At 38.9% G+C, this 27,106-nt stretch overlaps 1 protein-coding gene and 1 long non-coding RNA gene across 2 annotated transcripts in view; one reads left to right on the forward strand and one right to left on the reverse strand.

Moving 5' to 3' along the window:
- Nucleotides 1–27,106, forward strand: part of LOC111750668 (uncharacterized) — a 74,719-nt gene that overhangs the window by 42,327 nt on the left and 5,286 nt on the right. Inside the window, exon 3 of the long non-coding RNA XR_010318696.1 lies at nucleotides 26,615–26,761. This is a non-coding gene — a long non-coding RNA (uncharacterized LOC111750668). The remainder of the gene's footprint in view (nucleotides 1–26,614; nucleotides 26,762–27,106) is intronic.
- EPHA6 (EPH receptor A6) overlaps nucleotides 1–27,106 on the reverse strand; it is a 1,103,076-nt gene that overhangs the window by 23,160 nt on the left and 1,052,810 nt on the right. Inside the window, 1 exon segment of the mRNA XM_003410340.3 lies at nucleotides 8,766–8,915. Within this exon segment, the coding sequence (XP_003410388.1) occupies nucleotides 8,766–8,915 (150 nt within the window).

Consider the following 27,106-nt stretch of genomic DNA (forward strand, 5'->3'; position numbering starts at 1 on the left):
CATCCCACTTTGAAATGTGGCGTCTGGGGTCTTAAAAGCTAACAAGCGGCCATCTAAGATGCATCAATTGGTCTCAACCCACCTGGAGCAAAGGAGAATGAAGAACACCAAGGTCACACGACAACTAAGAGCCCAAGAGACAGAGAGGGCCACATGAACAAGAGATCTACATTATCCTGAGACCAGAAGAACTAGTTGGTGCCCGGCCACAATCGATGACTGCCCTCACAGGGAGCACAATAGAGAACCCCTGAGGGAGCAGGAGATAAGTGGGATGCAGACCCCAAATTCTCATAAAAAGACCATACTTAATGGTGTGGATGTGACTAGAGGAATCCTGGCGGTCATGGTCCCCAAACCTTCTGTTGGCACAGGACGGGAACCATCCCCGAAGACAATTCATCAGACATGAAAGGGACTGGACAGTGGGTGGGAGAGAGATGCTGATGAAGAGAGAGCTAATTATATCAGGTGGACACTTGAGACTGTGTTGGCATCTCCTGTCTGGAGGGGGGATGGGAGGATAGAGAGAGTTGGAGGCTGCCAAAGTTTTCACGAAAGGAGAGATTGGACGGGCTGACTCATTAGGGGGAGAGCAAGTGGGAGTAAGGAGTAAGATGTATATTAACTTATATGTGACAGACTGACTTGATTTGTAAATGTTCACTTGAAGCTCAATAAAAGTTAATAAAAAAAAAAAAATGCCCTCTTTACAAATGCCCCAAAGAGAAAAAAAAAGAATAAATACAAATTAAGAGCTAAAAATAGTAAATATATTTCTTCCAAATAGAAAATTGAAGATATAGCTAATTTTTTTTCATGAAAACATGGTTGGTATGCATACATTTTCTAGTTTTATGGTTATATAATTTTTTTTATTAACTTTTATTAAGCTTCAAGTGAACGTTTACAAATCAAGTCAGTCTGTCACATATAAGTTTATATACATCTTACTCCGTACTCCCACTTGCTCTCCCCCTAATGAGTCAGCCCTTCCAGTCTCTCCTTTCGTGACAATTTTGCCAGCTTCCAACTCTAGTGGTTACATAATTTTTAAAAATTCCCTTGAAAATTACACTGTGGAAGTAGCATATTGGTTACTGGTTTCCTCTATTTAGAACATTGCTATTTGAATTATTTACAATGGTGATTGATTGCATCTTATAATATTCCCTATTACTCTTTCCTCTGCAGCTGATCTACACCATGCTAGTGCAATTAGCATGCATTTAATTAAAATGCTGCTACTGCCTATATGCCAATAGCAGGAATTACTGAAAAATTGAGGCCATTTTGAAAATTGCTTTGATAGAATACATATTCAAACAAATGCAAAAATTCTCTCTGTTATATGAAAGGTTGAAATAATGGGAATGGGCCTTTAGCAATTTACTGTATCTTACACAGATCATTACACAAAGACCATTACATAATAGAGTAGAGTTTGGAAAATCTAATCAGGGACAAAAATTGGAAATGACTGGACTCTGAGTCATAAAATCTTTCTGCATCTCTAGGTAAGTGGATTCTACTCACCCACCATTCTCGGCTGAAGTACTGACCCATAATTGGCAAGGGTTATAGAATTATGAAGACAAGAAAGAAATATGGTAAAGGTTATTTTCTTAAATTTCGAAAAAAGGAATCAATTCAGGTAAGATCAAAAGGTTGTTTCCAACCAAATCACTGGCAAAAAGGAAACTCTAAAGATAAACTCTAATTTTTTTTCCTCACGTAAGCTTCAGGAAGCAGTCTAAACCCAAACTCATTATTATATAAACGCTTTTGAAAAGTAAGGAGAAAAACAAAACAAAAACACTGAGGGCGGCATTATGTTCTCTAGTAAACCTCAAATGAGATGCTCCTGATAGTATTTCTGTTTTTGGGCAACTGAAGTAGCTCAGTAGCATATGCCTAAATGATGCCATACCCACGAGGCATTTGAGTTTCAAACTGCTTCAAGGCAAAAATTTTTTTTTTAAACGACATAATATCAGGGAAACAAAATAAAACCCAAGACTCCCATCTTGCATTCAGATCATTAGCTCGAGCTAAGTCACCTCTTATTTAAATGGTGCTGGTTTTTCCCTACATATTAGCTCTGCGGGGATTTGGTTATTTAATGTTGCCTGCTGTTCATGTTTTGCTTCCATTTACTTCGTGGTGTGAATGTTAGAGCGAAGCCCTGTGGTGCCCTTGGTGTCATCTTTGGAGCTTGCGTAACTCCTAGCATTAAAGGAACTCCCATTATCTAGTAAACAACAATTATTTTGAACTTGGTTGAAAATAACGTGAAAAATTACGCAGAAATACCTTAAAACCCACCAACAAACAAAACTTCACACGCTAGAAAGCAGCAAGGCGCTGTGCCCCTTGACGTGCCTGTGAAAAGTTGCTCGAAACAGGCTAAATACGTTGATCACTGAAATTCGATTTTAAGCTACTGCTTTCAAGTATTTTTAAGAAATATAATAATATGGCACATTGTATAACTTTTTAACTTCAAGACACAAAATACTGCAAGAAAGATTTATATTTCCAAAGAATTGTGAGACAATCCATATTCTTTTGCTAATACTGGTACATACAATTACAGATACTTTGATCTCATTATATAGAATTTTTGTTATGGAGCTTCCTTTGAAAGTCAGACTCCTACAGTATAGCATAGTGGGTAAAAGCATGCACTTTACAATCAAGGAGAGCTTGAATGTTAGTTCCACCACTACAGTTGTGCAACCTTTGGTGGGTTACTTAAACTTTCGAAGCCTCAGTTTTCTTGTCTAGAAATGGGAGTAATAATAGTATCTACGTCAGAAAAAGTTTTTGAAGATTAAATGAGCCAATAATCTAAAATACTTGGCTCATAATAAGCTCAGTAGATGCAAGCTATGATTATTACCATTGATTAATTAAACGCTTTCTGTGTACCAGGTGAGGGCAATGGTTGTTCAGTGGTAGCATTCTTGCCTTCCATCTGGGAGACCTGGGTTTGATTCCTGGCCAATGCACCTCACCTGTCTGTCAGTGGAGGCTTGTATGTTGCTATGATGCTGAACAGGTTTCAGAGAAGCTTCCAGACTAAGACAGACTAGGAAGAAAGGCCCGGTGATCTACTTCTGAAAATCAGCCAGTGAAAATGCTATGGATCACAATGGTCTGATCCTGTTGTGCGTGGAGTCGCCATGAATCGGGACCAACACTACAGCAGCTACCAACAGGTACCAGGTGCTTCACATACATTATCTCTTAATTATTTCAGATTCTGCAAATGGATATTTTGAACCCCATTATAGGTGCTATTTCATAAAGCTTACATCACTTAACTAAGAGTGCATGGCCAGTAAAGAGTGGAGCTGGGATTCGTATCCAGATCTTTTAAGCTCTAAACCAGTGGTTCTTAACTGGGGGTAATTTTGTCCTTTATCTCGACTAAGCAATGTCCGGGCATATTTGTGGTTGTCACGACTTGGGGGAGGGGTCTACCGGATGTAGTGGATAAAGGCCAGGAATGCTGCTAAACATCATGCGATGATTAGGATGACCCTCGACAACCATTTTCTGGCCCAAGCTGTCAATAGCGTTGAGATTGAGAAGCCCTTCTGTAATGCCCTAATGGTTTTTCCAATGTACCTGCCGCCTTATTAGGATTCATTGGTGCATACTGTCAACATTTTGGTGCCATCTGATATTGCAATAAATACATATTTCCTCTTTAAAATGATGTACATCAGAAAAAGGAAAATATATCTTCTGGCAACACAATGGCTTTCTTTTGGGGAATTATTATCTCACTCCATGTGATTATGGGAAAATTGCCAATTATAGCACTCCACCCACCTTGGGATGCACGGGCTGGCACATAAACCTAGCTGGGTCGATCATAGTATCCATTTCACTGACATGGTTTTGGCTTAGAGTTGAGCAGGGTTTAACAGAACCAACTAGAGACTTCTCTGGGATTGGTATATGAATTTTTGCAGAGAAAAGGGCTCTTTCTGCTGGGGTAGCTAAACTGGAATGCTGAACCTTGGGGTGAATAAGGAAACACTTCCTGTAGGAAAGAATGAGGCCAATGTGTTTAGGGGAGAAGTGAAAATCCTGCCTGGGCCTCTGGATCCAGCAATGCTAAACTACCTTCTTAGTTTCAGGGATAAATATATTTCCTTAATTTTGCTGAAGTAAGTTCAGGTTGGTTTTCTGTCACTTAGAATCAAAATTGCCCTGCATAATAGAGTCTGAATGCTTTTTTATTTTGGACTTTTTTTTTTTTTTTTAATAACTATGTTGTGTCCACACAATATTGTTTCTATTGAAAAAAAGATAGAAGTCATGGTATCAACCCTTGAGGAGAGTACAATCTAGTTGGGGAGATAAAATTTAAAACACCAGACCTTCATTTCCTCACTAAATAGCAGGCTCCTTAAGAGTAAGAAGTGAGTTTTTTAATCTCCCACCTCCATCCCACATGTACACCTAATCCAGTGACCAGTACGTTTAATAAATAATTGTTGAACGGCTAAGCAGATGGCTCCCACAGTTATTTTTGTTAGATCTTTTATGGACTAGTTCTGTGCACTCGTTCTTAATTTTTTTTTATTTTCTTATTTCCTTTCCCGAATGTACAGTACCATTGACCTTTGGGAAACTCATCATATTATTCACTAAAACAGATTCTGCAAACTTAGAATTGTTCATTGTAATAGAATATGCCACAGTCTGCAGAATGGACAGACTATTTCATATAAACTAAACTGCTCTAAACTTATTTAAAATCATAAAACATTTCATTTCATTTGTGCCCATAGCTTTGTTAAACTCACCAAAATGTAGTAAAAATATAAAATAATCAAATAGAACAGAGTTGAATTTTTATTTTCTAAAGTATTACTTGCCTTATTTAAAATGGACCTTGGTGGCAAAGAAGCCAAACTTTAGACAATACTTTGGCCAAACAAACGAGAAATGCAGGACAGATAGGGAATAGCCAGTATTTGGAAAGAAGAGCCAGGAAATTTTTGATTAAGCAATTTCTGCTTCCAAACAGAAATTCTAGTTACAGGATCTGTCACAGATGTGCTGACTTCCAATATGTTAAGCTAAATGGAATTTCAGCTCCCTTTACTGCCACAGCAAAAAATACTCACAAGATACATAAAAGACTTTAGCTCTTACTACTTTCCTATAGGCTTGTATTGATCTGAGGACCTCAAAGTTTTGGCCTTTTTTTTTTTCTCCCATAACTTCAAACAAAAAAATCTTTTTTTAAGATACTTCCTTGAATATCCTTTGGTAACCTACACAAAAGCTGTGAAAATATACCAGCTTAGACCCTACCTGAGCCTCAGAAAACAACCAAGCTCTGGGTAAAGGAAGAGTTCAGCCTTGTGTGGGCGCGTTGGCAATACTGAGAGAATGAGAATGGGCTTACTGCTGGGAGCCTATTTCTGGCTGTGGCAGCTTTTACTGGTCCTGGATATAGTCTCTGTGGCCAAATGAGGTTCAATAGACAAAATTGCTCCCGAAATGGTCAGCTTGGACACAGATCATCAATATACATGGTCAGAATGGCTGCGTGAACGGTTGGGCAAGATCCAGGAAAGAAGGGGATGACAACAGGGTTTGGACTACTCTAGATGATAAAAAAAATCGGGAGCAATTTATATGGTGCTCTATGTTGAAAACTACATATTTGGGCTTTTTCTTGCAGAAGCTGCTCTCCTAAAAAATCTGTCCTGTGGTCTGGCATCTTCATTTATACCTGTTCAGCTCCGTGGAAGTTCTAACTAATTTTTGGCACCTCCAGAGAGATTGAGGAATGTCCTAAATTTAGAAAAGGACAATTTGAATCATTTGAGAATGATTCAAGAAAAGTGTGATAGCTACTTCTTCAGAGATTATAAAATTACAGCATGGTACTACTAGACCCATAAAAACCCGTTGCTGTTGAGTCGATTCCAACTCATAACGACCCTATAGGACAGAGTAGAACTGCCCCATAGAGCTTCCAAGGAGCAGCTGGTAGATTCGAACTGCCAACCTTTTGCTTAGCAGCTAATCTCTTAACCACTGCGCCACCAGGGCTCCAGGGGGACCTTAAACATCATCTAGACCAGCCCCTTTATTGTATTTATTGGTCATGAAATTGAGTCACTTTGAAAAGTTAAGTGGCTTTCATGGTTGGATTATAGTGCAAGTAACCGTGGTCATAGTTACTAAATTGGTGGTCCATGTACCCCAAGTGGAAACCCTAGTGGCGTAGTGGTTAAGTGCTACAGCTGCTGACCAAAGGGCCAGCAGTTCGAATCCGCCAGGCACTCCTTGGAAACTCTATGGGGCAGTTCTATTCTGTCCTTTAGTGTCGTTACGAGTTGGAATTGACGCAACAGCATACAACGGCAACTTTATAAGATTGAACTTTGTGAGCATATCTTGCAACATATATTACATATTTAAATTGAACCCCCAGCACTTATCCTTTTTTTTTTTTCCATAGCAGTGATTATCATGTCACACAATGCATCTTTTTCTTATTTACATTGTTTACAGTCTGTCTCCCTCCCAACAGAATATGAGCCCCATGAGGGAAGAGACCACTGGCCCTGCATGGGGAGCTACGTGGACTGTAAACCAAGCCCCTATAAAAGAAGCAGTTATTCCCTCTTTTCTCTTCCTTGCCCATGACTTACCCTAGATGTTCATTAGACTTCTCTTCAAAGAGTATTGACAAACCTCTTGCTATATGATTCTGGGCAAGTCACATAACTTCTCTATACCTCAGTTTGATGACCAATGCAACAAATGGATTGAACTAGATCATCTTTATGGTCCCTTCCAGGTATAAAATGTGTTTCTCTGCTGTATTCCTAGTTCCTGGAATGGACCAGGTACTCAATAAATATTTTTAAATAAATATATTAGTATAGTAGTATTGTATACAACGTTCAAACAAATATGCATTCAGCCATGGGTGCTCAAGAACTCTTTACTGGTAAGGGTGTATCATTAATAAAGCATGCAGCTCTCTCAGTTAGACAATTTCTTATTTAAGGTCTGTCGGAGGATTGGTTGAGACAAGAACCAAATGGGGAAATGAATTAAGGAGAGCACCTGAGGTGTAGTCTCTTCTCTGTAAGGAAGAACTCGTCTGGAGGAGAGCTTTTTACTCTGGAGATTTGCTTCAATGGCCTATTTTACTCCTGCCAAAGTAGGGCAGGTAGGCAACCATTATGCTGGGTTTAGAGTAGAACTGGGCCTAGGATGACTTAACCCAGGGCTTCTGCTACTTTATATACATGATTTAAAAGAAAGAAAGAAAGAAAGAGTATGTTCCTTCTGGGAATGAAGGAACAAATTCTTACTTTTGTTCTTCTTAAGAACAGCTGGGGAGGTTGTCTCAAAAAAGACCCAGTGACAGGGAAGAGCAATGAGGTCCCTGAGATAAAATTCCCTGAAAAATAATGAACGCTATGACTTACATCCAAGGAAGTCTAAGCTTTGGGGGTGGACTGGAGATCGCTAGTTATGGCACACTTTTGACTTAAGGCTAGAATCTCTGCAGGACCCAACTGCTCTAGTTTTGTGTATTGATGTTGTGCTTTGCAGAATAAAGGTCGAGCAATGTGTATAGCCTCAAAACTGCTGGCGCATAGTTTCTGGACATGGCATTCTTCAGAGAGCCAGTAGGCACACACAGGAGTGGGCAGGACTCAGCTTTGAAAGCAACACTATGTGGCAGAGAGAAACCAAACCATAGCCACCTAGCCCAAATTGTCTACTCTATGCCTGGCATTAGAAAAGGATAAACTTTCTCCGTGACTGAGTAAGTCCTTGAGATGCTTGGACAATTTGAGGAAGGTTTATGGGGGCAGTACTCAAGTAGTTAACTGGAAAAAAGGAAGGAGGTGTGACAATAGTTGTCCTTTGAGCGTTTAGGGGTTTTTTTCAATAGTTACATAGTCTTTGTTTTCACATTCAAAATCATATCAGAGGTGATTTCTCCTTATCCTCATCCCAGAAGCCATTAGATGCTTTATGCAAGCCAAGTGAGTTGAAAAAACCTGAATTCTGCTATGAGGAAGTAGGGAATTAAAGCATATTTTCAGTTCTGACAGCGTATTTGCTTGGATGCTCAGGGCACCGACATTTTCTTACTACTGTCTCTATCACTTTGGATGGGTTATAGAGGTCAAATGTGTGTTAACTGTCTCTTTTTTATAATATCAACTACTAAGACAATTTTTACAGGTGAAACAGAAACAAAACAGATTTCAGAAAGGGTCTTGTCTTTCAAAATAACCATAGTATATGACACATATTGATAGTACATTGCCTGGAAGCATTCACTGTTTTTCTTCTAAGTGATATCTAGTCTAAATTAATCTCCTTGTTAGAACAGTGTATTAAATTTCCCTTAGGAAGAAATGAAAGGTAAACATTACTCTTTCTCCTGTTTTACTTGTAGGTCAAGGTTGTTTCATAAGAACAGTCATGCTGCATTAGAGCAACATACATAGAAAGTCTCAGATCTGGGAGATGGATTCAGGTACTTAACACACGGCACAGCTTGTCAGCTGGCCCCCCTAGGACACCAAATAAAGCTCAGAGTGAAAGGTTACCCAGCTTCTCAAACTTGCCCAGAGACCTTGAACAATTTTCAGGCAAGGATAAAGGCTAACCTGGGTGAGGACAAAAGGTCTATTTTCCCCTCTATGCGAATGTGTTTACATTCACAAAATGCCAGTTTAACTATTGACAGCACTTACATCTTGGTTGGACATTTCCCAGTAAGGTCTCTCTCCATAGGACATGACCTCCCACATGACAATCCCATAGCTCCATGCGTCACTTGCCGAGGAGAATTTTCTGTAGGCAATAGCTTCTGGGGCTGTCCACCTTATGGGGATTTTCCCACCCTGGAAAACAAATTGAGAGTTCTCAGATGACTCCCAAGTGTGTTCAAAAACGAAGTGATACCGTTTTTAAATATCTTTTGTCAGAAAGATCTAAATACCGTTGGCATTTTAAATGAAAATCAAAAGGAAACCAGAATAAAATGTCAGAATCTTTTTTCCTGTAATTCTTATTCAACGAGAACAGCTTTATTAGGAAATAAGTCACACTTCGGAAATATTTTATTTCCTTCATTAGAGAAATTTATTTTCAATTTAGATTCACACAGTTAAATCCAATATTACGCCATTTGAAGAAAGTTCCAGGTTATGAGGCATTAAAACTACGTATCACTTAACATTCATTAAACCTCAGACTGCATTCATAAATAATAATCATAGGCTCTAACTTAATAGAAGACAAGTGGTTAAACACACAACAGAGATTCTCCACAAATGCAATACTTCTCAGAAATTTCCTTTCCCTTTCATCTGCTATGATTACATTTATTTAAAAAAACAAAACAAAACAAAACTTGAACGTCATACAAGAGCACCTGAAATGGATAATATTTCTTTAGAACACTTTAGGCTAGTCCATATTTTTGTTTTTTCACTGTTCAAGTTAACACTTGAACATATTAAAGAGATTAAATTGCATGAATTTCATCTATACTGTTCAGGTATTAAATTCTGCCATTGTGTTATACGTAATTTTTTATTAACATTTATTACATTTCATCTACTGACACACTTTATAAATCCCTTATTATTGTAATGACAGGAATAAAACAATTCATCCATTTGATGTATAACCTGGGATCTTTGCAGCTCTGAACAGTTAAATTGAGCGGAGGCGCGCGCCCTAGTTCCACTAGATGGCGGAAGAGAACAACGAGATGCCCAGAGTGCTGTCTCTCCAGCCACGAGGTTGGCTTCCGTTCACAACAAATTGTTCTTCCCAGTTAGAACCCACCACAGAGATAGATTAAAACAATGGAATTGTTTTATTATTATCAGCAATTTCATGGTTACATTTTTTTTTTTTTTTCATCTGATCATCCACTGTGAGCAAAGTCTAGCGTTAGGGCGAGTGGGGTGGGAAGAAACAAAGGGTGCGTTCTTTGGCCCTTCAGGAACTCAGGCATTAAACATCTTTAAGGGTGAAGCCATTAAGGGGGTAATTTAAACACTACTTAGTAATCTAAACACTGCTTACTTGAAGAGAAAAAAGATTCATCCGAAATAGAAACAATTATGTTTTACAAGGTAAATGAGAACATTAATGGGATTTTCATTTTGAAGACTTGTAGCAATGGAAGAGTTAGAAGGCCCCTTGGGGGAAGACACCTTGAACCCAATCCCCTCATTTTAAAGGTTGGTAAACTAAGCCCAGAGAGGTTTAGAGATTATTTATCACATTATTAGGTACCTCATGTCTGCCAATGCTATTATAATAATATTATGACATGTTGATATAAAGATGGAAAAGTTGGGCAAAGCTAAGCAAAACCATCTGCAATGTTTCAACAGGGTATGCATAACCATGTATCCCAACAGTGCAAGGGAAGGCAGCCTGAAGCCTGTGGTTTTCACTCATTGTAGCAGAGGTTAAAGACAGTGACAAATTAAGACCATAAAATTTACCTTACAAATTTAGTGACAGTAGCTTAAAAGAATGGGAAAAGGGAGAATTGTAAGGGGAGGGCTCATTCCTCAATCCAAAGTAGGCTGCAGATAAAATATAAAACCCACAGTTAAATTTAAATTTCAGATAACTGTCTTTTAGTAGATTTATGTCCCATGAGGGAGTACTTTTTTTTTTTTTGGTATAAAAACCAAAAACCAAACCCATTGCTGTCAAGCCTGACTCATAGTAACTGTACAGGATAGAGTAGGACTACTCCATAGGATTTCCAGGGAGCAGATGGTGGATTTGAGCTGCCAACCTTTTGATTAGCAGCTGAGCTCTTAACCACTGCGCCACCAAACCAAACCAAACCCATTGCCATCAAGTCCATTCCGCTACGCCACCAGGTGTCCTGAATACTGCATGGAAAACACTTGTGTTAATACAAACAAACAAAAGATACTCTTTTGTTTATCTGAAATTCGTATTTAACTGGGCACCCTGCATATTTATTTGCTAAATTGGCAATCTTAACTGAAGGCATTAAAAATCTTTAGATGTGTAAATAATCCACCGAAACGTGACACTAGTGTTCTGAAATCTGAAAAAATCTTGTGTGGTCTATACTGTCACGAGGGGCAAAGCCCCTCCTCCAGTTAAGTGTGCAACCTGGCTGATGTCCCCAGGGACTACGGTATTCATTTTTTTACTGTATGTTTGTGGCTAAAATGCCTCAGCCTTGTGGCTCTGCATATCTAAGCCATCTAAGACAGACTCAGGCTTGTTTCAAGTATGGAAAGCACACGTGCAGAAAATAAACACCAAATAGGTGGATCTGACCTCGGGATAGATGCAAGAGTCGCAGTCTCATCTGGGATTTCTGACTCTTGATCCTTCTTTGACTGTTTGGGCAAAAATATGTGGAAGTGTGAATTGCTAGGCTACCAGGCTTTACCTTTGCTAAATCTTTGTTGAGTTCTGTTAAGATAGGTTAAAAAGCAGAGTTAAGGTTTATTTTATGTGCATTCACTTATAAATGGTATCTCATATAAACGATTCATGTGTTAATTTATATTTCATATAACTTGATATCATATATAAATAATAACTTTATCACTTTCCTGTCTAAGATTTCATCTTTCTCCTCAAAGGGATGACTGTTTGATTAATAGGATTGTTATGCTTATAAAAAATCAAAATATGATTTTCTAAAATGAATAATACCACAAAAAGGACAGTATATATTTATTCCAAATTCTATTCCAAGTGTCATAATGGAAAGCGTGAGCTAGAATAAACCTTAGAATAAAATATAAAAAATGAGACAGAAGTTTAATGTAGGAAACACAGTTCTAATTAACAACAATGTATGGTATCATGAGGCTGACAGTATGCACAAACTAGAAGGACCCTGAGCATATATGGGATGGACAAAAGGAAGCATTCAAACCTTTTTTCTAACGTGAGAGAGAATTTTCTACGCCTTGTTCCAACTCCCGTTCAGCTTACCTCAGCACTCCTGGGTATATATTGAATGAAGTTTGAATCCAAGGGCAGAATCAAACAGAAAGGAAGAGGCTCTTAAGACCATCACATGGTTTCTATCCTATTTATTCCCATAGAGGAAACACAGTAACTTAGTTCTTCTTTTAATTGAATGTACTACTTAAGCTCCCGAGGCTTACTCTCATGTACATGTTCCTATTGCCCATGATCTTGAATCATAAAAATATAGACAGAGATAATACACTAAGCTACTTTTTCTCAGGGTGTTAACCACCAGACGTCTGTTTCAGGTTTCAGGAATGAACAACGATTACTTTAGATTTGAAATCACAATTACTGGAACATTGCATCCTGCTTTACCATATGTTTTTGAGGGGGAAAAAAAATTTGCTGCAGATGCTAATCAAAATGACTGAATATAACTCAAAAGCCTTCTCATTTACTAAGACCTTCCCTATCCAGCAAACTTAATCACTTAAGGACACAAAGGTGAAACAGGAAGTAACCAAACTCCCTTGCTACTGAAATGGTTGTTAGAAAACCTTTTTCCTGTTTTTCAAGTCATATTCAGAGCTCCCTGTATAAGTAAGTAGTGGGTGGTAGGGAACAAAGTGCTGAAGAGGGAACCAGGAGCCCTATATATTTTTCTTTGTACTTTGGTGTGGAGTTGCCGTGCAGCTATATTTAACTAACATATGGGTTTTATAACTTAACTCTTTAATCTTCAGAGCAGTGACCAAATCAATTGAAATGTAGTAAGGTCATTGTTAGGTGCTGTCGAGTTGGTTCCAACTCATAGTGACCCTATGCACAACAAAACGAAGCGCTGCCCGGTCCTGAGCCATCTTTACAATTACTGTTATGCTTGAGCTCATTGTTGCAGCCACTGTGTCAATCCACCTCGTTGAGGGTCTTCCTCTTTTCCCCTGACCCTGTACTCTGCCAAGCATGATGTCCTTCTCCAGGGACTCATCCCTCCTGAAAACATGTCCAAAGTATGTCAGACGCAGTCTCGCCATCCTTGCCTTTAAGGAGCATTCTGGTTGCACTTCTTCCAAGACAGATTTGTTCGTTCTTTTGGCAGTCCATGGTATATTCAATATTCTTTGCCAACACCACAATTCAAAGGCGTCAATTTTTCTTTGGTTTTCCTTATTCATTGTCCAGCTTTCACATGCATATGATGCAACTGAAAATAGCACAGCTTGGGTCAGGTGCACCTTAGCCTTCAAGGTGACATCTTTGCTCTTCAACACTTTACAGAGGTCCTTTGCAGCAGATTTATCCAATGCAATGCGTCATTTGATTTCTTCACTGCTGCTTTCATAGCTGTTGATTGTGGATCCAAGTAAAATGAAATCCTTCACAACTACAGTCTTTTCTCCATTTATCATGATGTTGCTCATTGGTCCAGTTATGAGGATTTTTGTTTTCTTTATGTTGAGGAGTAATCCATACTGAAGGCTGTGGTCTTTGATCTTCATTAGTAAGTGCTTCAAGTCCTCTTCACTTTCAGCAAGAAAGGTTGTGTCATCTGCATAAAGCAGGTAGTTAATTAGTCTTCCTCCAATCCTGATGCCCCGTTCTTCTTCATATAGTCCAGCTTCTCATTTGCTCAGCATACAGATTGAGTAGGTATGGTGAAAGAATACAACCCTGATGCACACCTTTCCTGACTTTAAACCAATCAGTATCCCCTTGTTCTGTCCGAACGACTGCCTCTTGATCCATGTAAAGGTTCCTCATGAGCACGATTAAGTGTTCTGGAATTCCCATTCTTCACAGTGTTATCCATAGCTTTTTTATGATCCACACAGTCGAATGCCTTTGCATAGTCAATAAAACACAGGTAAACATCCTTCTGGTATTCTCTGCTTTCAGCCAGGATCCATGTGACATCAGCAATGATATCCCTGGTTCCATGTCCTCTTCGGAAACCGGCCTGAATTTTTGGTAGTTTCCTGTCAATATACTGCTACAGCCGTTTTTGAATGATCTTCAGCAGAATTTTGCTTGCGTGTGATATTAACAGTATTGTTCTATAATTTCCACATTCGGTTGGATCACCTTTCTTGGGAATAAGCGTAAATATGGATCTCTTCCAGTCAGTTGGCCAGGAAGCTATCTTCCATATTTCTTGACATAGACGAGTGAGCACCTCCAGCGCTGCATCTGTTTGTTGAAACATCTCAATTGATATTCCGTCAATTCCTGGAGTCTTGTTTTTCACCTGTGCCTTCAGAGCAGTTTGAATTTCTTCCTTCAGTACCATCTGTTCCTGATCACATGCCACCTCTTGGAATGGTTGAACATCGGCTAATTCTTTTTGGTATAATGATTTTGTGTATTCCTTCCATCTTCTTTTGATGCTTCCTGCATCGTTTAATATTTTCCCCATAGAATCCTTCACTATTGCAACTCGAGGCTTGAATTTTTTCTTCAGTTCTTTCAGCTTGAGGAATGCCGAGCGTGTTCTTCCCTTTTGGTTTTCCATCTCCAGCTCTTTTTACATGTCATTATAATACTTTACTTTGTCTTCATGAGACGCCCTTTGAAATCTTCTGTTCAGTTCTTTTCCTTCATCAATTCTTCCTTTTGCTTTAGCTGCTCAACGTTTGAGAGCAAGTTTTAGAGTCTCCTCTGACATCCATCTTGGTCTTTTCTTTCTTTCCTGTCTTTTCTATGACTTCTTGCTTTCTTCATGGATGATGTCCTTGATGTCATTCCACAATGCATCTGGTCTTTGATCACTAGAGTTCAGTGCGTCAAATGTATTCTTCAGATGGTCTCTAAATTTGGGTGGGATATACTCAAGGTCATATTTTGGCTCTCATGGACTTGCTCTGATTTTCTTCAGTTTCAGCTTGAACTTGCATTTGAGCAATTGATGGTCTGTTCCACAGTCGGCCCCTGGCCTTGTTCTGACTGATGATATTGAGCTTTTTCATTGTCTCTTTCCACAAATGTAGTCAATTTGATTTCTTTGTGTTCCATCTGGCAAAGTCCATGTGTGTAGTCACCATTTATGTTGGTGAAAGAAAGTATTTGCAATGAAGAAGTTGTTGGTCTTGCAAAATTCTATCATTCCATCTCTGGCATTGTTTCTATCACCAAGGCCATATTTTCCAACTACTGATCCTTCTTATTTGTTTCCAACTTTTGCATTCCAATCGCCAGTAATTATCAATGCATCTTGATTGCATGTTCGATCAATTTCAGCCTGCAGAAGCTGATAAAAATCTTCTATTTCTTCATCTTTGGCCCTAGTGGTTGGTGCGTAAATTTGAATAACAATTGTATTAACTGGTCTTCCTTGTAGGCGTATGGCCATTTTCCTATCACTGACAGCATTGTACTTCAGGACAGATCCTGAAATGTTCTTTTTGATGATGAATGAAACACCATTCCTCTTCAAGCTGTCATTCTGAGAATAGTAGACTATATGATTGTCTGATTCGAAATGGCCAATACCAGTCCGTTTCAGCTCACTAATGCCTAGGATATCGATGTTTATGCATTCCATTTCATTTTTGATGATTTCCAATTTTCCTAGATTCGTATTTCGTACATGCCAGGTTCTGATTATTAATGGATGTTTGCAGCTGTTTCTTATCATTTTGAGTTGTGCTACATCAGCAAATGAAGGTCCCAAAAGCTTTATTCCATCCATGGCATTAAGGTTGACTCTACTTTGAGGAGGCAGTTCTTCCCCAGTCATCTTCTGAGTGACTTCCAACCCGGGGAGCTCATCTTCCAGCACATATCAGCCAATGTTCCACTGCTATTCATAAGGTTTTCACTGGCTAATGCTTTTCAGAAGTAGGCTGCTGGGTCCTTCTTCTCAGTCTGTCTTAGTCTGGAAGCTCAGCTGAAACTTGTCCTCCATGGGTGACCCTGCTGGTATCTGAACACTGGTGGCATAGCTTCCAGCATCACAGCAACACGCAAGCCCCCACAGTACGACAAACTGACAGACATGTAGTAAGGTTATAGAGGCTTAATTCTGAAACCAAATGCAAAAACTCCATAGAGAAGCAAGAACACATAAAAGGTCTCTCCCCATTTCTCATTCACTGGATTACATGGTTATTTTAAGGACAGTTGGTTTGAATAGCCAACAGTCTGTTTGCAGACTTTCCTTTTCTCATTCTATCTCTGTAGTTCCCAAACTTCACTAATATAAGAGTTCCACTACAGAAAAGATATATATTATGCTTAAAGGATAATTTAAGGAATTTTGAAGGGCAGTTTTGACTAAATAACACTTTTCTTTATGAACTGCAAATTCTAAGTGAGTAGCAGCTCTATAATTCATTCTGTGACCTTGGGCAAATCTTAACCTGTTTCAGGCTTAGATTTCAGATCTATAAATTGAGGGGATTCAAATTAATGACTGTTATGGATTGAATTGTGTTCCACAAAAAGATAAAATGAAGTACTAGTGATTGTGACCTGGTTTGGAAACAGGGTCTTTGAAGATGTTATCAGTTAAGTTAACATGAGGTCATACTGGAGTAGGATGGGTCCTAGCCCAATCTGAGTGTTGTTCTTATAAAAGAAAGCAGACACAGAACGGTGGAGGAAGAATAGCCATGTGAAGGAAGACAAGGAATATCTAGGGCTACCAGAAGCTGGGAGAAACAAAAATTGATCTTCCCCTACAACCTACAGAAAAGCGTGATCTGGCCGATGCATTGATTTGGACTTCTAGGCTCCAGTGCTGTGAGACAATAAATTTCTGTTCAGTTTGTGGTATTTTGTTTTGGCAGTACTAGGAAACTAATACAACTATCATGTAATGGTAAAACTATAGTGAATTTTAGTATTTTCACAGAGTATCTCAGTTCTCATTAAACTAAGACGATAAGCATATGAGTTGGTACGTAGATTGTGTGAGCGGATAGCCTGGTGACAGACAGAAAAGGAGAGAAGTACACTCTTATGATACATCCTAGACCAATAATTAATGGTCACAGTGATGACCCTGAGAGGTAAGGAAAAGGCAAAGTAGCCCAGACACCTTTGTTTAAGAAGACAACATGAACAACACATTTTAGAAAGGTATGAGACCAAGACATTGACATTTTCCCCCTTTTATTTTTGAGCCCTCAGTGGGTAACCATTTATTATTTGGAAAACTGATTACTGAAACCTTGCTGATGTCAGGTGAAAGAGACATTAATGTCTCCACTGACAGATCACCTTAAATTATAATTTCTTGCTGGTGGGATTATTTGTAGCACAGGCAGTCTGGTTTCAGGAGCGTAGGTGGAGGGATCAGCATTCTGAGGACTTCTGCCTTCATTCACTGTGGTGTCTCGGACAAGTCATAGCAAGATACCACAAATCACAGAAAGATACCACACACCCTAGTTATACAGACAACCCTCACTAGGGGACTAGTTCCCTTTTTTTCAAGAATTGCTGCTTTTGAATAACAAGTTCATCTCCTGATTATTTCCCTCTAGTTTGTGTTCCCAAATCAACTAGCTATAATACTATAGTGCAAAACTATATTATATAAGCTGCTTAGTGTTACATCCTCATCCCCTCTCGGAGGAGAACGTTCTTCTCTCTTTCATTGAGGTTTACAGGACTAGGGTAACTCTGGCATAAAGCTTTGGCGAAGCTTTATCCTTTTCTGAAACGTGGGGATAATATCCGTCTACATTTTAAAAAAGACGAAGGACTAATGATGGAATGAAACCACAAAGGAGAAAGCTTCTCATATTTTGGCTTCTAGATAACATTCATTAGATGGAATAAAGCATCTCTTAGCTGCCAGCACATGGTAGGCACTCAGTAAATCATATTTCTTTTCTTAGTTTATGGATTTAAAATTTGTCTTTTTCTTTGGGCCTGCTTGGTTTCCAGCCAGCAATTCAATTCCCTCATCTGGAGTCATTGAGCCCATCCCTGTAATGCCCAACCTCAGGGTGATCTCATTCTCAGTCAAGGGCTTTTAGGAGTTAGAGGCACCAAGTCAATTCTGCTGATGGATTCACTTTGACACAGTTCTCATAATTTAGATTTTGTTTTTCCTCATTCCAGGAAATCCATGTATCTTGGTTCAATAAGTTCAGTCCCATGCCCAAATTCCTGCCATTGCCCCACCAGTGCCTTTCCAAGACTGAAGACATATCTCACTCTTCTTAGCCTTTCATGGGTATATTTCTTTCACTAGGAAACATTATCTATGATTGAATGTTTGAATGTTGGCAGCCCAGGCTTCTGCCTACAGCTTGATCTGCCTAAGTGTTCTCTTCTCTTCGTAGGGTCATAACACACTGGATAAGTGTTCTAAATGTCTCTTAAAAACAAACAAACAAACAAACCAAATCTGTTGTGGTTGAGCTGCCTCTGACTCATAGCAACCTTATAGGAAAGAGTAGAACTGCCCCAAAGGGTTTCCAAGGCTATAGCGCAGGACCGGGCAGTGCTTCATTCTATTGGACATACGGTCACTATGAGTCAGATCTAACTCAATGGCGCCTAACAAAAATAATCTTTATGGAAGTAGTCTGCCACATCTTTCTCCTGTGGAGCAGCTCGTGGGTTTAAACTGCCAACCTTTCGGTTAGCAGCCCAACGTTTAACCACCAAGCCACCAGAGCTCTTTAAATGTCTCTATAATAATCTCAAATTATAATAATCTCAAATTATAATAATCTCAAATTACATGAGGTGTAAGTCACTATTAATGCTTTCAAAATACATAGGTATAAGCACTCATAATATGAACTTAGAAATATGTCTACCTTTGTGAGGCTCTCTAACATTAAGTATACGTCATTAGAAACCTATAAGTCATAAGAAAGTTACTTAGAAAATTTCTGAGTTTAGACATAGAAACATAGAAGTATGTGAAGAATGTGGTAAACAGCCGTTAAGCTGACTTTGACCTGACATGCTGTGATAAAAGATGTAACATAGTTAATCTTTGTAAACTAGCCTTGAGACATAAATCTAAACAACCTTTCTAATCTCTAACCTTGAAGAAAAGGTGTGTCACTCAGCTAATCTCTACTGCTGGAGAAAAGACAGGACAGACTAGTCTCTGACGTCACACTGGCCCTTATAGTATGGAGCCAAGGTGACAAATTCACATATAAGCCCTAAATTTCTGCTCACCCATAGACAAAAGCAGAGGTAAACACCAAGAGACTGATGAGACTGTGTCTCTTGGTGACCTTGGACCCTAGCTACAAGGAATCTTTGCTGAGTTCAAGCCACAGTAAAGCCTTACTCATTTGGCACTTAGCATCATATACCTTCTATGTACTGCTATTTGGTTTTTTAAAATTTTTCTGTACTGTCTCCCCAGAAAGATTATCAAAGTTTTGGAGGGTCCTTAATTCTTCTTTGTAGTTTGCTGTATTTAGCATGGTGCTATGATTACAATAGGAATTTAATGACTATTTGCCTAGGGGATTACTGGCTGGGATAAATTAGGCGAATTTATGTAAGATGAAAACAGTCTCAGAATCATACTGTATAAGTGGAATTCAAATTTTGCTTTTCCCTTCCTTCTTCTTCATCATTATGAACTTGGTTAATGGTAAGGCAAAAAAGAAAGGGACATTTCCCAAGCTGAATTTTCAGTTTATAAAGGCATCACCAGAGAGGCACTGAAGGTCACTGGTGGAATTCATTAATTCATTCTCTTATTTGTTCTTTGACCAAACATTTTTTGGACACATCTCACATGCCAGGTACCAGAGCCACAAAGAAGACATGCTCCTTGTCCTCAGGGAGATGATGTTACAGTAGGAGAGACACCCGCGTAAACAAGTAGTGGCAGCATAGAGGGTGAGGGCTTGAACAGAAGCTTGCACAAGATTCGTTTGGGGACAGTAAAGAACGCAGGATCAGCTCTTTGGGATGGCTGTGGGGAGAGGCTGGGAGGCTTCACATTAGAGGTAATGTTTTAGCTGTTGCTTAAAGGAAAAGTCAGGAGTTTGACTAATAAGAAAAAAAGGGGTAAGGGCATCCCTTCGGAGAAAACAGAGTTCAAAGAGACAGAAGGGTGAAATAGCATTATGTGTTAGAGGAATTTCAGGCTGCCTGAAATTTTTGGTGCTTAGAGTCCAAGGAGGAAACTGGTGGCCATGATGTGGCAGACATCAGTAATGCCCATGTGATAGATGGCTTGGTTAGACATTTAGAATGGTAAAACCAAAAACCCTTTGCCATTGAGTCGATTCCGACTCATAGGCAATGGGGATTCGCAATGCTACCACAGCTTGAAATGTGTTCCTAGAAAAATCTAAATTTTACAGTTTGGGATGCAACTGTCACTATTGATATCTGCAAAATCATACATCATTTGGTTTGATTTCTTTTCTTTGTTTTCATGCTAATTTTTTACGGCTTAGAGATCTGCATCTATGTAGTAAAAAAGGGTGTAAGCCCTTTTTAAGTATGAGAGGATGACAGGAATTCTAAACCTCTTTTTTGACCTTTTGCACTAAAATGCCTACTAATACAATAAAATCACTTTTAATTCCAGCAGAATCACCTGCAATAAGTGTGTTCAATCATGCATCATACCAAGCAGGTTGAAAGGTCTAATTTAACTTGCATAATATATTCATTATTTTATAGCAGATTTTCCCAGTGAATAAATTTCCGAAAAGCAATGCTTTAAAAAAATAAGCCTCCAGCTTGTATCGCTCAGGTTTAAGTATACCATTTGGGCTTTGAAGCCTTCTTCTTTGTGGACAGCAGATGGCTCTGGAGGATACCTTTGAAGTGCTGACTGGCAGAACACACCAGAATCTGAATGTATTTGGCTGTAGGTAGAACAAAGCAAGAAATGATCTCTACCATCTTCTAATGATATCACAAGCAAGTGAAAAGGATGATTTTAAATAAAAGAGGGTTTATCCAGTCACGGGAGGGGATCTTTTAACAGATCATTTTGGATTTCTAAGAGCCCTTTCCATTTTTCCCCTGGATGTCTACTGGCTGTTTCTCATTTCACTCTATACACTCTTTTTCTTCATCTGTTCTTTTTCTTTTGTTCGCTACTGTTTCATTTTCTTTACTCCATTCTAGCCGACTTGAAGCACTTACTGATGAGGATGGAAGACCACAGCCTTCAGTATGAATTACACCTCAATGTAAAGGAAACAAAAATCCTCACAACTGGACCCATAAGCAACATCATGATAAATTGAAAAAAGATTGACACTGTCATGGATTTCGTTTTACTTGGATCCACAATCAATGCCCATGGAAGCAGCAGCCAGGAAATCAAACGATGTATTGCATTGGGCAAATCTGTTGCAAAAACCCTCTTTAAAATGTTAAAAAGCAAATATATCACTTTGAGGACTATGGTGCACCTGACCCAAGCCAAGATATTTTCAATCACCTCATATGCATGTGAAAGCTGGACAATGAGTAAGGAAGACTGAAGAATTGATGCCTTTGAATTATGGTGTTGGTGAAAAATATTGAATATAGCATGGGCTGCCAGAAGAATGAACAAGTCTGTCTTGGAAGAAATACAGCCAGAGTGCTCCTTAGAAACGAGAATGGCAAGACTTCATCTCAAGTACTTTAGACATGTTATCAGAAGGAACCAGTCCCTGGAGAAGGACATCATGCTCTATAAAGTAGAGGATCAGAAAAAAGAGGAAGACCCTTGATGAGATGGATTGACACAGCAGCTGCAAAAATGGGCTCAAACATAACAATGATTATGATGATGGCACATGATCAGGCAGTGTTTCATTCTGTTGTACACAGAGGTTGCTGTGAGTTGGAACTGACTCCATGGCACCTAACAGCAATAATAACAGCCAACAAATATTAATTGTATGTATATAAGTTCCATGAGGCTGGGACTTTGTTTGCTTTGTTCTCTGCTGTTTACTTAGGGCTTCGAACAGAGCTTTAGCAACATAGGTGCTCAATTAACATCAGTTACTTGATGTTTTTTACTTGAATCCTAGGGATGTAGCATAACATTAAGACAGAGTTTACCATGTAATGGGCAATAAAGACACATAATACATGATGCCATGATATATAATAGGTGCCACGATAGAGAGTCAGGGAAGACGTCTGAGAGAAAATGAAGACTAAGTTGGTAGCTTACAAAAGGTTGGTGTTAGAGGAACAAAAGAGGTGTGGGAGAGGGAGGGTTCAGGTTTTAGGAGAGGAGAGACTGGTGCAGGTAGAGAGAACTGCAGGTACAAAAGAAAGAAAATAATAAATTTAGAGGTACCAAGAAAAATTGAGCGTAATTGGAGAGTAGAATGTGAGATAAGGAAGTGAGGAGAGAAGAGGCTGGAGAAGTAAGCAGGGTAGAGATTATGAAGGGCTTCCTAAGGCATTTAAGAATTTGGGTTCTGTCTTATGGAAATGGAAACCATCGAAAGGCTTCAAGCAAAGGCATGAAAAAATCAGAATTTTTGTTTCATTATTTTATTTTTCAGAAAGATCACATAGGCTGCACTATAGATTGCTGATGGGGGAACACGGGGCAAATAGAGGGAAGATTAGAAATCTTACCATGTCTTGGAGTTAGTAACATATTTCATTGTTCTATAATAGTCACATATGACACCAAATTTTTATATGTTAAAGACATTGATTCAACTGTTCTGTTTTGATATTTGCCATATTACAGAGAAAAATGGGATGAAATTTACTCTGCTTAACATAATCTAAATAAAGAGTCCAAATCGATCTTGCAAACAAAGTTGAGGGGAGAATATTTAAAAAAAAAAAACTAAGCGGAAAATTCTCTTTTCAAAGATCATCACACACTATAGGAGCACCATTTACATACACTTCAAATTTGGGTATTAGAGCAAATATTTTAAGTACCTGCTTATTAAATTAGAAAGATTTACTATAGATATTTAAAATTCACAACATCATATTAAAAAACAATTCATGCTTTCCATTTAATTCATTATAGTTTTGGGATGTTGTTGTTAGGTGCCGTCTAGTTGGTTCCAACTCATAGTGACCCTATGCACAACAGAACGAAAAACTGCCTGGTCCTGTGCCATCCTCGCAATCTTTGTTATGCTTGAGCTCATTGTTGCAGCCACTGTGTCAATCCACCTCGTTGAGGGTCTTCCTCTTATCCGCTGACCCTGAACTTTGCCAAGCATGATGTCCTTCTCCAGGGACTGATCCCTCCTGACAACATGTCCAAAGTATGTAAGATGCAGTCTCGCCATCCTTGCCTCTAAGGAGCATTCTGGTTGTACTTCTTCCAAGACAGATTTGTTCATTCTTTTGGCAGTCCTTGGTATATTCAATATTCTTCACCAACACCACAATTCAAAGGCATCAATTTTCCTTCAGTCTTCCTTATTCATTGTCCAGCTTTCACATGCATATGATGCAATTGAAAATAGCATGGCTTGGGTCAGGTGCACCTTAGTCTTCAAGGTGACATCTTTACTCTTCAACACTTTACAGAGGTCCTTTGGAGCAGATTTGCCCAATGCAATGCGTCGTTTGCTTTCTTGACTGCTGCTTCCTTAGCTGTTGATTGTGGATCCAAGTAAAATGAAATCCTTGACAACTTCAATCTTTTCTCTGTTTATCATGATGTTGCTCATTGGTCCAGTTGTGAGGATTTTTGTTTTCTTTATGTCGAGGTATAATCCATACTGAAGGCTGTGGTCTTTGATCTTCATTAGTAAGTGCTTCAAGTTCTCTTCACTTTCAGCAAGCAAGGTTGTGTCATCTGCATAACACAGGTTGTTAATGAGTCTTCCTTCAACGCTGATGCCCTATTCTTCTTCATATAGTCCAGCTTCTTATATTATTTGCTCAGCATACAGATTGAATAGGTATGATGAAAGAATACAATCCCGACAAATACCTTTCCTGACTTTAAACCAATCAGTATCTCCTTGTTCTGTCTGAACAACTGCCTCTTGATCTATGTAAAAGTTCCTCATGAGCACAATTAAGTGTCCTGGAATTCCCATTCTTCCCAATGTTATCCATAATTTGTTATGATCCACACAGTCGAATGCCTTTGCATAGTCAATAAAACAGAGGTAAACATCCTTCTGGTATTCTCTGCTTTCAGCCAGGATCCATCTGACATCAGCAATGATATCCCTGGTTCCACGTCCTCATCTAAAACTCGCAGTTTCCTGTCTTGCGTGTGATATTAATGATCCAAACCAATACCAAACCCACTTCCGTTGAGTCGATCTGACTCATAGCGACCCTACATTGTTCTATAATTTCCACATTCAGTTGCATTACTTTTCTTGGGAATAGGCATAAACATGGATCTCTTCTAGTCAGTTGGCCAGGAAGCTGTCTTCCATATTTCTTGGCATAGACAAATGAGCACCTCCAGCGCTGCATCCGTTTGTTGAAACATCTCAGTTGATATTCCATTAATTCCTGGAGCCTTGCTTTTCAGCAATGCCTTCAGAGCAGCTTGGACTTCTTCCTTCAGTACCATTGGTTCCCGATCATATGCTACCTCTTGGAATGGTTGAACATTGACTAATTCTTTTTAATATAATGACTCTGTGTATTCCTTCCATCTTCTTTTGATGCTTCCTGCATCGTTTAATATTTTCCCCATAGAATCCTTCACTATTGCTTGAATTTTTTCTTCAGTTCTTTCAGCTTGAGAAACACTGGCGTGTTCTTCCCTTTTGGTTTTCTATCTCTAGCTCTTTGCACATGTCATTATAATACTTTGTCTTCTTGAGCTGCCCTTTGAAATCTTCTGTTCAGTTCTTTTACTTCATCATCCTTCCTCTTGCTTTAGCTGCTCGACATTCGTGAGCAAGTTTCAGAGTCTCTTCTGACATCCACCTTGGTCTTTTCTTTCTTTCCTGTCTTTTCAATGACCTCTTGCGTTCTTCATGCATGATGTCCTTGATGTCATTCCACAACACGTCTGTTCTTTGGTCACTAGAGTTCAATGTGTCAAATCTATTCTTGAGATAGTCTCTAAATTCAGCTGGGATATACTCAAGGTCATATTTTGGCTCTCGTGGACTTGCTCTGATTTTCTTCAGTTTCAACTTGAACTTGCATATGAGCAATTGATGGTCTGTTCCACAGTTGGCCCCTGGCCTTGTTCTGACTGATGATATTGAGCTTTTCCATCATCTCTTTCCACAGATGTAGTCAATTTGATTCCTGCGTGTTCTATCTGGCAAGGTCCATGTGTATACCCAGACCAGTATCATGTTTATGTTGGTGAAAGAAGTTATTTGCAATGAAGAAGTCGTTGGTCTTGCAAAATTCTATTATTCGATCTATGGCATTGTTTCTATTACCAAGGCCATATTTTCCAACTACTGATCCTTCTACTTTGTTTCCAGCTTATGCATTCCAATTGCCATTAGTTATCAATGCATCCTGATTGCATGTTCAATTTCAGACTGCAGCAGCTGATAAAAATCTTCTATTTCTTCATCTTTGGCCTTAGTGTTTGGTGTGTAAACTTGAATAATAGTCGTATTAACCGGTCTTCCCTGTAGGTGTATGGATATTATCCTATCACTGACAGCGTTCTACTTCAGGATAGATCCTGAAACATTCTTTTTTGGCGATGAATGCAACACCATTCCTCTTCAAGTTGTCATCCCCAGCATAGTAGACTATATGATTGTCTGATTCAAAATGGCCAATACCAGTCCATTTCAGCTCACTAATGCCTCGGATATTGATGTTTATGCATTCCATTTCATTTTTGACAATTTCCAATTTTCCTGGATTTGTATTTCGTACATTCCAAGTTCTGATTATTAATGGATGTTTGCAGCTGTTTCTTCTTATTTTGAGTCGTGCCAGCAAATGAAGGTCCCGAAAGCTTTACTCCATCCACATCATTAAGGTTGACTCTACTTTGAGGAGGCAGCTCTTCCCCAGTAATCCTTTGAGTGCCTTCCAACCTGGGGGGCTCATCTTCCAGCACTATATCAGACAGTGCTCCACTGCTATTCATAAGGTTTTCACTGGCTAATGCTTTTCAGAAGTAGACTGCTAGATCCTTCTTCCTAGCCTGTCTTTGTCTGGAAGCTCAGCTGAAACCTGTCCTCCATGGTTGATCCTGCTGGTATCTGAATACCGGTGGCATAGCTTTCAGCATCACAGCAACACACAAGCCCCCACAGTACAACAAACTGACAAACACGTGGGGGAGTTTTTGGGGGTAGTTAGTCCATATTAAATAGGTGGCACAAACGGTTTGTGCCTGATGGCTAACCTAAAACTTGGGGGTTTGGATCCACCCAGCAGTACCATAGAAGAAAAAGTCTGGTGATCTGCTTCTTTTAAGGTTATAGCAAGGAAACCTTATGGACAATTCTACTCTGTAACACATGGGGTCACCATGAGTTGGAATCCACTTGACAGCAACTAACAACAACAAATTTACAGTGTAATTGGTTTATCTGAAAGGAATAAGAATAGGCATCCAACTTTTGTATTTTGTTTTGTTTTGCTTTCTCACATATATATGTGTACCGGGGAAAAGAAAGAAAATTCACTCAGATATGTTATTTTTAGTGTTAACACTTATGAAATTCTGTAGGACCAATTTTTAGCTTTTTTTTTTTTTCTCCCCCGACAACAGATTCGCTCAGAGCAAAGGACTTCACACCGACTCAAGGTTATTCTCCACAGAAATGTACCCAAAGTCAAGTTGCTGATGCAATTCAAGGAATCAAAAGAGCAGTTACGGTTGCTATTTGCTTCATCCATTATTTAAGCTTAAAAGAAGGTAATTTATTTGATTGTGTTTTTGACATGGTGGTTTTCATCTATAGACTTCACTCTGATTTTTGTATTTTGTTTTTTAGCTCACTGGTGATTTCAAAGCCAGTGTTAGCTGGAAAGCTTTATGTGATGTACAGGTTGCTATGTATTCAGATCTGCTTGTCATATTATTCTTCTAAGTAAACATCTTTTACAGCATTAAACTTGTTCTCATATCTTTCTGGTAAACAAAGCTAAACTTAAAGCAGAGACCTGAGAATTCAGGAAGAAGAAATACCTACTTATAGAGAAATACGTAAGATGTTAAACCCAGCACTCTGCTTTAACAAATAATGTCTACATTGGTAGG

This window comes from Loxodonta africana, chromosome 20, assembly GCF_030014295.1.
Source record: "Loxodonta africana isolate mLoxAfr1 chromosome 20, mLoxAfr1.hap2, whole genome shotgun sequence".
NCBI classification, from domain to species: Eukaryota; Metazoa; Chordata; class Mammalia; order Proboscidea; family Elephantidae; genus Loxodonta; species Loxodonta africana.